The following is a 15,038-nucleotide window of genomic DNA, read 5'->3' as shown; positions in this document are numbered from 1 at the left end:
ATTTCCTGAGGAAAAGCTGCGAGACTTAAAAAAGGATTCAGCTACGATACAAAGCTTTTCTTATCAAGCAAAAGCCACAAACTTCCCAAAAAACAGCAGGGTCTTGCTCTTGCTCCTTTCAATAAACTCATATAAGTTATGGCAGATTTATTAGGCCTATACTATCATAAGTCAAATGGACCCCCCGCCCAACAGGGGTGTGGTGCTACACGGTAAAGTTTCAACAGGGGTCCCCATGTTTTATTTTTGGGGTCAGAAATTGATAAATTGATATTCTTGGGTTGCTGAAAATCATTGTGGTTTTCCGGAGGATTAGAAAATTATTTGTCACAAGTGGAGTGTGATAGAAGCTTTTCCACTTTAAATATATAAAGAACAGATTACGTGGTCATTTTTTGCAGCCAAACCTGGAGTCCTTCATGTTAATGTTTTTAGAAAAACACCTGTTAGATGAAATCCAGAACGATCACATTATCAACATATAAGATCCTGTATTTAGAAACAAAGTCAAACCAATGAGTTAAAATTTTTGTTTATTTACTCTTTTGTCAGCAAATGACATATTTAACATGTTCTGTTAACCATATTCTGTTAACCAGCATTCATCCATGCACAAAGTTACTGAATTTAAAAACTTGTTTTCCTTACAGACTAACATTTACTTGCATTTTCCGAGGAGTTTTTTATTTGCTATTATTGTGGGCCGGTTTGATAAAAATTTCCCCAGGCCAAAAAAATTAGCCAGTCCGCCCCTGAGTGGGAGCTTATTTGATTGAGAGCGCTCGCTACGGCCATTTGCGGAGGAGCTGCCAACCTGCAAGAATTATGCAAACGAGGTTGCCAAAACATTTCGTCATCATAAACAAACGATCTGTGGTAATTTTTTGTCAGCTGATGGGAGGTAACCTGATTTGAAGCAGCAACTTAGTATTAGAACTGCATCGCAAAAGGAAAGAGCTGTGAACTGCATCTTTCAAACTAAAGCGAATTTTTTTCAAAGTGATGGCAGATGTTGAAGAGTCGATAACGCCAGAGGGTGAGAGCTCCGCTTGCCAAACGATCGGCGTCAGTGACGATCAGCCGCCCTTCAAGCGAAGAAAAGCCCAAGATTACAGCCAAGCGAGAAGTACAAGTGACCTCGAGACAAGATTGTTACGTGTTCTTTCTTGCTCGGTGTGCCTTGATTTGCCCTCAGGATCCACATATCAGGTAATTATAAAACTAGCTCCTTTTTAATTCTTGCTTTTCATTTCTAGCAGTTTTTCAATTGTTTTTACGGGTGGCAGATTTGCTTCATAGTGATGTAACAGCCTTGTACCAAAACATTATTAGGCACATGTACGCATGATGAAATTAGTTTGTTTTTGCTTGCTGGAGCCTTTGGCAAGTGAAGTGTTTTTTTAGTCAGAGGCGTCAGTTTAAAAGCAACATCGGTAGTTTGCAACTAATTTTTCGGTGCCAATGAAGTTTCAAAACGAAAGAAAACCTTCCTTTCGCTGATACGCGTCAGGCTGACCTTCAAGTTTTCTCTTTTTACAAGGGTACAGCAATGTATCAACAATGAAAGATCAATTATTTCAACACTTGACCTTGTAGGGTGAAAAATTTGGCTGTCATTTTGTGATTTCGGTGGCCCTCTTCACGCTTAAATGATTTGCTTTGTGAAGGTGTCGCGTGACCCGCAAATTGAGGCAGGATCTGTTTTCAATTTGAGTTGCAAGAATGCTTTGAATTTCACATTATTGTTTTTGAGTCTTGGTTATAGGTTTCGGTAGAGCAAGCTGCGGTGTCTTTATCCATATTTTCGACTATTTTTTATGCTCCTTGAGTTACCAGATGTGGTGAGATTAGAACTGGATCCTAGGGTTACTGTCAGGGGCTGGGATACATCTACATCTATCACAATAATCAGTAAAGCCCGTAAAGAGCATCGCACTGATGAGGTTCTGGTCACTAAACTTGCAAACAAATTTCAAAATAACTGAACATGGAAACAACTGTTCACTGGAGTGGGTATATGACTAACCTGGATATGATGTTTGCAGGTTGAGTGATCAGTCCCTATATGGCTAAACATAGACAGTACAAAATAATGAAAATAACAATAGATTAATGAATTAATGAATCAACTTTGTCCCAGAAAACTCACCACACGCCACAACAAAGAAAAAAGAAAAAAAGAAGAAAAATTAATCCAATTTTAAATGCCATCTCAATGCTAACTTAAATAAATTCAGAGTGATCTGATTTTTAAGCTCTAGACATATTTTTGGCCATAGTTGCCATTTTTGCTTTTTGATTCAACAGAAAAAAGTTGTTTTCTGTGAAATAATGTTTAAACTGCATGAACGTTTTGATATATTTTTGAAAATTTCAGCAATGAAAGATCAATAAGTATCCTTTTCCTCTATAAAAAGAATTTCTGTTTCTTGACTTAAAGGAACAAGCCATATGTTTGATATCACACCAAAACAAGATAACTTTCTATCATTTGCTATTAATTTTTAACTTGTTTAGGCTTTCAAAAAAAACCATTGCAATAATGAGGTTCACAAGTTGCCATCTGGAGCTTTGAATTCTTTTTAATATGATTTGTTTGAATATGTAATGTAAAGATGTCATCATCAGCCTTATTTATTTCCCATCAATTTTTTCCTTTGGCTACAGCTGCATACAGCTTAGTTTTCATTTCTTGTTGAAATTAAAAAGCTGCTTGTCATAGTATTTGCAACTGTATGTTAAGACATTATGCATAAGGTGAGCCTGAAATCGTTTGTGGTGGAATGTTGTGGATCAAAACACAATTAAAGTGTTCAAACATTGTTTACATAGGTCAGTAACAGTAAAGAGAGTAAAGTACCACAATTATCTTCAGATACATGAAAAGCTAGTTCTGAAATATATTTTAGGTTTTTATTTTATGCAGTGCCCAAATGGCCATCTCAGTTGCAGTGGATGCTTGAGCCACGTGCTTGCTGATGCGAGGTTGAAAAATGAGCCTGCCACCTGCCCTAGCTGCCGTATTGAGATCAGCCACAAAATATGCTCACGAAATTTGGCTGTTGAAAATGCAGTATTAGAGATGCCTATTGAATGTCACTTCTGTCACACAGAGTTTTCAAGAAGTCAGATTCGTTGGCATGAAAATGAGCAATGCCTTCAAAGGTACATTCTTGTTTTATTTCTTTTCAGTCGATCAAATTTTTACAAGGTATTCAATATCTATTACAGTTGAAAAAGTTTTTCTTTCAGTTCTTAGTGAAAACTAGGATTTTTCAGGCTGGTAAAGGTAAGTTCCTGAGAGATATTGTTGATTTACACAATTATTTGTCAGTCTAATTGTCAACAACAGGTGTAAAGTCAACAGCAGCAGCACAATACCTTCACCACCTGCCAATCAAATGAAACTTTTGAAAATTGGAAATCTATTGTACATACATTGATTTTTAGCTGTAAGGCTTTCCTGCACAAAATATTGGCACAGTGGCAGATTAAAGGGGGGCAACTAGGGACAGTTGCCCCTCCCTCCACGAGTTGAAGCAAGTATGGTGCCCCTTTTTTGGAAATTGTGCACCCCTTTTGAAGAATGAGAATCAAGTGAAAAAGTTTGTGAGACCAATAGGTTAATTTGCTTCAAGGATTACTTAAAAGATATGTTGTTTATTCAGAAAAATGGATCTAAAGTTGTTGTATACAGCATTCTCTCATCATCAATTTTTGAAAAATTTTCAGCGCCCCCGCTACCAACTGCCCCCCCCTTCAAGTTTGCTCTGGATCCGCCCCTGTATTGGCACATATAATTTTTTTTTCGTTTTAATATCTCAGGTGTTCCTTGTTTTTCCATTAAGCCTTAGATTAATGCCACAGAGGACCTGTTGCCCATTTAAGAATGGGAGGGGTTACAACAAATTATAATGAATTTTGCACTTCAGTTAATTTATCTTTAGAAAATGTCCTTTGCCATTATTGAAGACAGTGTACCTGCAAAAACAGAATTCAGAAACAAACAGAATCCTGTTTCAATGTTTTAAACTGTGCTTGGCCATAGTTGACTATTTGATGTTATGTCAGTTTATTAACTGTTGGCAGCTTGTCCTTCTAGTTCTTTTCAGCTTTAACCAGAATTTTCAATTATTGTATTTCGCATAGACCCAGTTGCTGAAATGTATTCTATAACCAATGTATTCTATCACATTTGTATGCTTTATGGATAAGAATATTGAAATTTATCAACAACTGTGGTATTTTTTTGTACTTTCCTTTATTCTAATTTTGTGGTTAATAATTGGCAGCAACACTTGGTGAGAGAAGAGCCCTCTCAAACCCTTTCAGCATCAACCTCTAGGTTTCAATTTTGTGCTTAAATACTTTAATAAGTAAATGGCTGATAAACCTGTTAAGCCAACCCTGCCCAGGTTGGCAAAGGCATTGGTCTACTACAATCCTGGACAAACAGTTTTTGACCCTGTTTAACGTGTGCACTCCAACTTTCAATTTCGGGGGGGGGGGGGTGTACATGCTGTGTTAAATTGGCTATCTCAAAGGGTGCTTAGAATTGTCATCACTAAATCGTGCAGAGTGAAATCTGATGGGCTGATATTCATTTTTCATTTAAAACTAAGATTCATGTAATTTAAAGTAAAGTTTGCTCTAAGTTTTTAAATTTATATTTCAAAGAAAGAGAAGATGTGTACATTTTACTATTTCTATGAAATGATGGAAACTATGCAAGTGCATACTTCTGTTTCTAGAAATACACAGTTCCTAGCACTTATACGCTTTTTTGTAAAAAAGATTTTGCAAAAGGAAGATTCGGAATGTCTTCACTAATAACTAAACACTGATAAAAAATATATTAGACTATTCATATAAAGACTCCATATGCGTGTTCATCTGATTGTACTATTTCTTATTTGCTTGGCAACAAAATTGATCATTTTCGGAAAATACTGGCAAGGCTCGATGTGATAAGGCTTCACAAATGTTGCCATAAAGTTTTTCGAAGGGTTTGATGCTCTAGCCACGTCCGAATGTTCAAGCAAAACAGTGGCGGAAGCATATTCACTGAATTTAAGAAAACATTAATTTGTGCTTTTATATTCGAAATATAACATTGCGAATGGTAGAGGGTGGTAAAGGGGAATCATAACCATGAAAATATTGAATTTGCCGTTTCATATCAAAGATCTTTGCTTTCTCTTATTTCATGGAATCGAGAATGTTTTTATTCATGTTTCACAAAAAATTTATTCACGAAAAAATTATCGCCGAAAAAGTTTCACGAATTTTCCTTTACCACCATCTTTTACATTGAAGTTTTTGGTTTTTATTTCTGATCTTGAGAGACCCCTAAAAAGCTTTCAATCGGAAATTAAGAAATACATTTCTGTGCTCAAAAGTACTTGCTATAGTTTCTATCCATAGAGTTTTGAGAGAAGTGTTCCCCGATCAATTCCTAGTTGCAGATGAATAAAAATTACTTGTAAATTTCTCCTTTTTCTTTGCCTTAAAATATCACACTATTCGTATTAATGTCTCCTTGATTGTTTCATCCATATCAGGACCTACAGCGCTGGAGAATTAGACACCGTTTCTCTAGGGCAACAAAGAGTGTACCAGGTACAGTAGTGAAGCAAGTATATTCTATTTAGTTATCTTGTAACATTAAGCGGGTGGGTGGGTTATTTCCCCCAGGGTGTATTCGTAGACGTATTGAAGTTGTATTTAATTAATTCTGGTATTCATGTTTAGATGTACGTTGACAGAACATTATGAATAACAGCCTCATTATTCATGTACGGTTGCTTTTAGGATCTCGAATTGCAAGTATGCTGTTCTAGGCTGCTGTTGGGAAGGGCCTAAGGCCAAACAAGAAGAGCACGAGAATGTTTGTGATTTTCCCAAGAAAACTGGTTCCGAGCTGATTACGTCTGTCGTATCGCATTTCGAGAAGCTGAATGAGGCCATGTCTCATCAAAAACTGTTGGTGCAAATGATGTCTTGTGAAAAAATATCAATTTGTGGTTAGAAAAATTCACATGATATTTTATATGAATCTAAATCTTAATATTTTATTGTTTTATTATGGTTCAAAGTTAAGTCTTATCACAAAGATTTTTATAAAATAGAATTGATGAATACCGACTGCTTATTCTATTCATATCATTTTAACGCATTTTACTGTTTCGTATGTAGGTCCAACTGTTCGCCATTCTTCCCTTTCGCTTTATTTTCGATGCGCATCTGGATGTAGATTTCTGCTGACCTTAATCATTACACGACCTTTGTTTTTTGAGGATCATCCGACAAAGAGGTTTCCGTTCTTCCTACACACTCAATAGTTTTCATTTAGATGTATTGTTGTCGAAAGTTGTCTCCTCAGATTTTGATGTTCTGTTACTCTATTTCATGCTTCTCTTCGATCGAGAGCCGTGTCTGCTCTACTGCTGACATACCCTCGTGTTTTGCAAGATGCTTCACTATCGTGTCTCGTTTTATAACTCTATCTATCTTGCCCTCGACCCTGGCAATTTTACCATGGAATTCACTGCCCAGATGTTCAGCTTCATTGCACAAATCTAAGAAGCTTCATCTTCTCACAAGCTCAAAGAAGCTGAACTCTCGCTAAGAGCTGCCAGCTTGTCTGAGCGCTTTGTACTCCTACTTTATTTCTTATCATTGTAACAGAATATATTTTTAGCATTCGGCTAAGAAACCACTTTTCGGCAGCTGCTAGTCACCTCCTCATGGCTACTGCCTCAAATTTGTGCTACAGATATACCATCATCCAAGATCTCGTCCACACGGATATAGATACCGCACGTGTCCCCGCATAGTGTAGTCAAATCCGTCCTAGACTTAAGAGCTTCTCAGTGAACATTTTCTGTAGAGCATGCACCATCAGGCATGCACCATCAGGCATGCGCCATCAGGCATGTGAGCTAGTATTACGTCGTCATATTAAAAATATCCGAATTGGAGCGTTCACACGTAACCGGATTTGTAGCGCATTCAAAAATTTCCACTCTGTAGAGCGATATCGAAAATTTGCGGATACGATAGCGTATTCGAGGAAGACGTTTAGACAGATCCCCAGAAGAAAAGATTGCAGATTCAAAAATATCTGCATACGAATAGACTAAGAAAAAACTTTGAGCCGTTATAGTTGAATAAATAATATTTCGTTTAGCTACGTGAATATCAGCTACGTTGAGAAAAAATATAAAACATTCTGGTTGACAACAATTATCATCTTGTTCTGTTTTAGACTTGCAGCTTTCACCGAGTCGAACCGATGACTTCATTCCAAAATTATTTTACGAATCAAACCGTTTCAGTGCATTTGACCAAACTTGGATCATCAAGGCAAAGATTCAAGGTGACGAGAAAAGCATCGAGAGGAAATTCGCTTATCAACTGGTCTGCAGGAATAAATGCAATCTTGAATTGAAATATTTCGCTGTTAAAGGACCATTTGGCGACATGGATATTGTTCCTGAACTTCAGAGGTTTGAGTTTCAGGAGGACCATCGCGAAAGTGTCTTTCACCCTATTGCATTAAAAACTCCGTCGGACTGCAACAAACTCCTAAGCTCAAAAACGATAAATTTAAGACTTCTGTTGTTTTTGATTGGCAAATAATACATTTTGCTAAAATGCTAAAATATATTTCAAGCCATATATATTTATATTTGTAACAAATTTTAACATCACTGCATATATTTGTGTTTATAGCAATTTTTTGCTCTTCTGTTGTTGAATTTCCAACAATCTAGTCTTGAATTTTTGTCGCAGACAAAACCATTGTAAATCTCTGTACTCATCAAATTATTTCAGTTGTGTGTAAAATGTTATATTTTTGGCTGTCTCTTACCTCTACCACTACCTACCCTAGTTTTTGTTCGGGAGACGAAACTATCAGTCTTAAACCAATCAGTGTTGCGGGGTCATAGCACATGCGCATTGATAACAGAATTCGCACAGTTGTTCTGTCTGTGACCACACAGAACTTCCTGCCAGGGCTTCAAGTGATAATGCGCATGTGCAATGACCCCGAAACGGGGGCTAGTGCATGTCTGGAAGACGGGCATGATTCATCTCCCATACAAGTTTGATAATTTCAAAAAGTGTGATTTTGAAAGGTTATCCTTTTTAGACACACCTGAGACTATTGGCGTCAAATAGCGGGTATAACGTCATAGAATAAATGGCCGGCATAATGCTTTCATACGCGCTTCCAGAATTATCTGATCGCGAGAAATGTTGGTCATTATACACCTGTTGGATTACATTTTTATCATCAATATGTTTTAAAGCATCTCGTCACTGCAAATTGAATTCAATTAAATAGCGGTTTCGCAATTCTAGATGTTAATAGAGTCAACTGTGTATAGCATATTCACTACACTGCATTGCATGCTTCAGTCCCTTGACCTGACAACAGGTGTCAATAAAATCATAATCATGCCTCGTTATCCACGCACTTAAGCAGCTTCATGCTTTGCAGTCTTTTCCAGCAGATATTACTTGTGCCAGTTTTCGACGACGTGAAATACAAATAGACATCAATTTCGCGGGTTTCGCTTCCTGTAAGGTGTAAATGGCTCTTGCTTCTTCAATAGAATGATAACCACGCAATAGAATGATAACTTCATATTCACGCATGTAAAAATGTTTTTCTTCATGGTACGCGATAACTGCCAAATGGGAAAAATTCAAAGAAACAGGTGGGTTTTGGAGGGCCTATCAATCCTCACTGAAACGTGTTTATGGTCACCTCAGTTTGATAAAGAATCTCAATTAAAAAATTGATCCTATTACGGGGAAAACTACATCAGCAAAGCTCGCGCCACGAGCTTGGTTATGGGGGAGGGGCCAAGGCTAAAATGTAGGGGGCCACGGCTTCTTACCCCTTTTACTGCAGCTTTAAAACTACTTGCTTTGCAAAAAGGTTGGGGGGCCATGGCTACCCCGGCCCCCCCAGTGGCGCAGGCCCTGATCAGTATTGTTGATTCTGTCAAATACCTTGGCATTACCATTGATAATAAATTAACTTGGGTCAAGCACATAAGTACAACTTGTAAAACGTTTTCATCAAATCATATGCTAGGACCATTAAAGAGGATGAAGTTCTTACCAACAACAACAAATGTCCTTGAAGAAATTTATTACAAAAAAATCATTTCAGGGATCACTTATTGTATATCAGCCTGGGGAAACTGCTCAATAGCTTTGTTTCACAAACTTGAGACAGTTCATTCAAGAGCTGCCAGACAGATTTTTAACTTGCCAAGGGGCAACCCCTCTCTTGCATTTACCCACGCAGCATTTTAAGTGGTTTGATAATTTCTAGGGCTTTTACTTTGTTTGTAATTAGAATTTATTTTGTTTTGCAGGTCCACATCAACCTTTGGTTGCCTTACATTTAACCTGCTGTAACAAATACAGGGCCCACGCCGCGAATTTGAAATTGGGGGGGGGGGCCAAGGCTTATGAAATTGGGAGGCCAAGGCTACTTCCACCTTTGATTGTAGCTTTGCAATTATCTGCTTCACAAAAAAGTGGAGGGGGGGAGGCCATGGCCATTCCGGCCCACCCGGTGGCGTGGGCCCTGAAGTAATGTATATGATATGATATGATATGATATGATATGATATGATATGATATGATATGATATGATATGATATGATATGATATGATATGATATGATATGATATGATATGATATGATATGATATGATATGATATGATATGATATGATATGATATGATATGATATGATATGATATGATATGATATGATATGATATGATATGATATGATATATGATATGATATATGATATGATATATGATATGATATATGATATGATATGATATGATATGATATGATATGATATGATATGATATGATATGATATGATATGATATGATATGATATGATATGATATGATATGATATGATATGATATGATATGATATGATATGACGCAGACTGTATTTAATTCTTAACTTCTCCATCTTAAAATACGTGACACGCTTAAAAAATATATTGCCCTCTTTACACCGTAATCTGTAGAAGGTATATAATATCTTACGGCAATTTGACGTAGAAAATGACATCATTTTGCTATATCTTCGATTTTATTATTGACATTGCTCAGGCTATGTTCACATTGCTCCGTATTCGATTTTATTCGTTTTCATATCGACCCGTTTTACCTGTTCACAATGCTCCAGATACATTTGATAACGGTGTGAAAACGATGAAGCGTTCACATTGCTCCGCTCTGGAAAAAAGGAAAACGCCACGAAATGGTTTACAGACCTTGCGACTGCTAATACACTTTTCAATCAAGTCACTGCCACTAATATTCCTCCAAGTAGTGTAATAACTTCGAGTAAATCAACCATGTTAAGAGAAGTTGTTCAAATTAGCGTGGTCTAAGCATCTTGCTGTGCTGTTGTTGTTTTTATCCCTTTCAAAAGTATCCGTTTTCGGTGTTCACACTGCGTTTTGCGTTTTCGAAAGTCTCCGTTTTCAAAAGTCTCCGTTTTCAAAGTGCGTTTTCAAAAGTCTCCGTTTTTGCCGCGGAGCAGTGTGAGCGCAAGCTGAAAACGGATACTTTTTCATCCGTTTTCATTGGAATCCGGAGCAATGTAAACGTGGCCTAAGACTGTTCCCGGTTATTTTACTTCGAACAGTGAATGAAATCCAATTCGTCGACCACCCATGAGGTTGTTGTTCTCTTTGGAAAATCTCATTGAAAGAATTTCAGGCGCTAAGAGCTCTACCTGTTCATTGTTTATTTCTAGACATAATTAAGGTTCTCAAAGTGAAAATTAAAATAGCACAAAACCATAGTCGCAAGAAGGATGACTATGATAAAACCAATGATTCCCAGTCTACTGATTTCAACATTGAACATGTCTTTGCGGAAGATTGATGATTTCGTAACTTCCTGTTAATGAGTCATCTACATATGGTAAAGGCATCACATTCAATCGCCTCGATGTCGTATTTCCTGCGTCTCTTTCTAAATTTACAGCTCAAACAAATCTTTTTACCAGCAAGGTTACGAACTTCTGCTTGTAAAAAAATGTATAATAATGGGTCAGAAAGGAGATTTAGTGAATACAGCCAAGTTTTGATTTGCTCAAAAAGCAATGTCCTTTGCCTCCAGAACACCACAATGATCGTCGGAATGCATTCAAAAAGTATAAAGACGACAAGAAGTCCAAAAACGGTGTATAAAAATTTATTGCTTTGTGTTGCTTTATTTGTATGACCAACTGTTCGCCTTGATTTTATGAGTCGGGTGAATATTGAGAAGTAGGTCACGGCAAAGAGCACCAAGAAGGTAAAATCTAAGATTGCCCAAACATACTGCTTGTAAGCATAACGCAAAGGCACACTTGGATGAAAGCATTGAAAAATGCCAATCAGGAATCCTGCAATCCAACAAGCAATGACAATTTTGCGGACAATCATTCTGCACATAAGAATCCTATGCCTCAGCGGAAAATTGCACCCGAAAAAGCGATCGAGAGTAAGCAAATAGATCATTGTATACCAGGTGAGATACACCCCAGCTTTCAATGACCAAATGACATGAAATACCACGCTTGTTGTAGGCACTCCATGATAGACCACTTGCTCTTCTATGATCCAGCTAATTGCGAGTGTGATGTCAGTAGCACTGAGGCTTATGACAATCATAGATTGTATACTTGCTTCGTTTCCAAGGGATATTAGCAAGTAAATCCCGAAACTGTTAAAGAAAACAGCTAGCACAAGTGTTGTGTATAAAGCTGTGGGTACTGAAGTATCTAAAGTCATGCTATGTTAAAGTATACACAATCAGCAAGATTGAGCTAATATCCTCTTCTCGTTCGATACTGCACTCATTCGACAAATAAATCTTTCATGTGCGCATCATGACCCATCAAAAAGGTTTAGTCTGTGACAGGTAGCTTCGGTTGCTTTCAATCAAACACCGGTCCTTTGGGGATTAACGAAAGCATTATAAAATAATAGCTTACTGTGCTTTGAGATGAAAACAAATATTGGCTTCTGCTACTGTAGCCTGAAATGAATTGTCTTTCTTGGTTTACTTGTGAACAAAAATTAAACTGGCAATGCTTTATTTAACAAACAGATGTTTTTCAAAGAGGGTTTCAATTGACCGGTCTGATACATCCTATTATACAAAAAACCTTCGTTTACAAGGAAGTGAATGTAACCCGCACTATAGATTTCTTTTCACCAAAAAGACGAAAAAACACACATACTTTTTAAAGAACCTAGCTTGAGGCCCAGAACCTAGCTTGGGGCCTATCTGTTAAGTTCTTTATTTCTGGACATTTTTGTTCACACTGTAACACAAAAGTACCCTAATAGCGCTTTCAAGCACAAAGAAGGCATTAGAGAAGATTTACAAGAGTACAATTACAATACCCATCAAGAATTAATATGTCTATTACTTAGGTAATTGATATCTTTAATACAAGATAGTCTTTATTCGCATGTTCGTATAAGACTCTGAATTTATATTGGTAAGTTACCCAGGGATGTTATCTCTAAAAGTGTAAGTTTCTTGAATTCTACATGTACGTTCCTTATAAAGTGATGCCGTATAAATAGCGTGTACTGCAAGAAATATGGTCATGGCACCAAAGTGACTCTATTAATATAATGTCTCTCCGTAGAGTGACGCTGCCGTATAAGTACTCCACTATCGCTTAGTGTAAAAACATGGTCAATGTCCCCATAGTCGCCAAATGAATATATGAAATGAAGAACACAAAGCAAAAGATTTGCAAACATCATTCCACAGCAGCATATCTTTTCTCAACTGGCTTGATCCTTTTTTTTATATAGGTCTTAAAGATTAACAATTTTGTCGATATCTAATGGACCAGCCTGCTTTATTAGATGATAGCCACACAAACCCGAAGTTTAGCTCTACCTTTCACCTGTACGTCCTGTTTGTTAGAGAACAACTTTTCTACGAAAGATTACAAGACTGAAGTACACAAAGTGTTGAATATGAAGATAAGCTGCCCCTTCTATATGCTCAGGTTGGCCCATTGACCGGTCCATTCAGCACTACAATTGGTCTCTTAGCAATTTGAAAAACTAATTAGTGATTCAAGCGATATCTGTTAAAATAATAGTTGAATCTGAACGATATATCAACAAACTTTATCTTATCTATGCAAATTGACAGCGACAAAATTAGCTGAAATAGCAACCTAGTGAACCATCGTTTATTCTTTTGTCTAAAATATTGTCTTGCGTTATAACATTTTGAACTTTTTCATGAGAAGGCTATTAACAGCAGGTGCACCACTATCTCAAAGAAGAAGGCAAGATAAACAAAATCGACAACACATAAATTATTGATGTTTTTAACTGATATCTCGCCGAAGAAAGAGTACAGGACTTCCTTTGAGCTATGAAATTAAAAACGATCTTGTGTACAGTGCATTTGATATTTAAAATAGTTTGATGAAATATTGTGGTAGGTGAAGGTGTACATAAAGTACCAAAGGTTTTGGTTGTATTTATATTCTGTGAAGCAGGGCATCCGAAAATTAATCCCACCGAATTTTTTTGAAACGGGAGTTTTTTCTTACCAAAATTTTCAAACGCTAAAAAAAATCTCGCTTTACACTGATAAACTTTCATAGTGGAAAGATCTTTTTACCTTGGTAGCGTTTGGGTGTTAGCATATATCCAAAGTATATCAATTTTCAGTTCCTGGTTCTCCTTTGTCATCCACAAATAAGATATCCAGCTCATCTTCACTTTCATCTCTTTCGCCCTCTACATACAAGAAGTTTCAGTTCCCTATAGGCTGAGCCATAGTCAATAGTTTTTTCTATTGACTATGGCTGATCTCATGTTTCTTCTAGCTTGTCATAATTTCTCTCAATTATTTCGATTGAACCCTTCAAATTTTAACTCACAATCGATCAGAATTTCCAATCCCCGCGTTGCAATTGATGATTGGAAATATTGCGAACTGTAAACGCCTCCAAATAATTTTGCTTCATGGGTTATAAAAATGTAAGAAAAAGGACCTCCCAAAATCAGAGATTACGATATTCTTGCCTACTCTTAAGGCAACTCGGGCAATATTAGACAAAGGGTACCAAAAGGGTTCATACTTGGTCTATCTCACTTTAATATTTTCAAATGTGACATTTTCAATACCTTAGTAATTGGGTCACTATGCTGATGACAACATATAAGCTGATGTACTGGAAATTTTTAACAATGATTTCAAGATAACAGTAGATAGCAATATAACTTTCTTAGTGTTGAGATTGATTTAATTATTTTGATTAAAATTGATTGATTGATTGATTGATTGATTGATTGATTGATTGATTGATTGATTGGTTGATTGATTGGTTGATTGATTGGATTGATTTAAGATTGATTTAAGTTTGACATATATTTATAAGTTTTATAAATGACAAGACAAAAGAAAAAAGATTATTATCATTTTTAACTATTGCCCATTCAGAATAATGTTAAGCAGCAAAGGAAGCCAGAATAAACTAGAGAAAATAAATGAGAGGATTATGACAAGCGCATTTTTCTATTCATTCTTCTATGAAAAATTGAATAGAAAAATTGCAACAGCATAAGATACTAAACAGCTAAAAATTTAATTAAAACTTGGTTCCATGAGAACAAATGCACTTGCAGCAAATTGACTGCCTCGTGCTATCTACGAAATCAATTAATGGTAATCTTAATTAGTGCATATCTACTGGTGCAGAAACCTATAGTCATTATTAGATGTCTATAATCAGAAGACGCCAATAGTTTAATAGAAAAAGTAACTTGAACAGTTTCTAAGCTCAAAAAGTTAATGATCTGCATTAAAAGAAAACAAATTTCTCAAGAAAAAATTAAGAAACGCTAAAATCCAAGCAAATATTTAACAGCAAAAGTAATTGCTGATGCTGCTGATGCCATTTTTCAAATGCGACTGTTTGTCTCTTGTCATTACTAATTGGAAGTAAACAGTC

General features: G+C 36.4%; 1 protein-coding gene across 1 annotated transcript; it reads left to right on the top strand.

Moving 5' to 3' along the window:
* The first annotated feature begins 850 nt into the window (after positions 1-850).
* LOC148960365 (zinc finger TRAF-type-containing protein 1-B-like) lies at positions 851-7,848 on the top strand. Its single transcript, XM_089115834.1, has 4 exons — positions 851-1,209; positions 2,927-3,165; positions 5,812-6,023; positions 7,268-7,848. The coding sequence occupies exons 1-4, from the start codon at positions 1,003-1,005 to the stop codon at positions 7,639-7,641; spliced, it is 1,032 nt and encodes a 343-aa protein (XP_088971960.1). The 5' UTR covers positions 851-1,002; the 3' UTR covers positions 7,642-7,848.
* The last annotated feature ends 7,190 nt before the right edge of the window (positions 7,849-15,038 follow it).

The sequence above is a fragment of the Rhopilema esculentum genome, chromosome 4, assembly GCF_057945365.1.
Source record: "Rhopilema esculentum isolate cy_ngs chromosome 4, ASM5794536v1, whole genome shotgun sequence".
Classification (NCBI taxonomy): domain Eukaryota; kingdom Metazoa; phylum Cnidaria; class Scyphozoa; order Rhizostomeae; family Rhizostomatidae; genus Rhopilema; species Rhopilema esculentum.
This window is presented reverse-complemented; position numbering and strand designations above follow the sequence as displayed.

Excerpts from the sequence above, each read along its gene's own strand:
- LOC148960365 (XM_089115834.1), top strand. The coding sequence starts at position 1,003 with ATGGCAGATGTTGAAGAGTCGATAACGCCAGAGGGTGAGAGCTCCGCT. Across the intron at positions 1,210-2,926 it reads CCTCAGGATCCACATATCAG|TGCCCAAATGGCCATCTCAG; the intron begins GTAATTATAAAA and ends TATTTTATGCAG. Across the intron at positions 6,024-7,267 it reads TGAAAAAATATCAATTTGTG|ACTTGCAGCTTTCACCGAGT; the intron begins GTTAGAAAAATT and ends GTTCTGTTTTAG.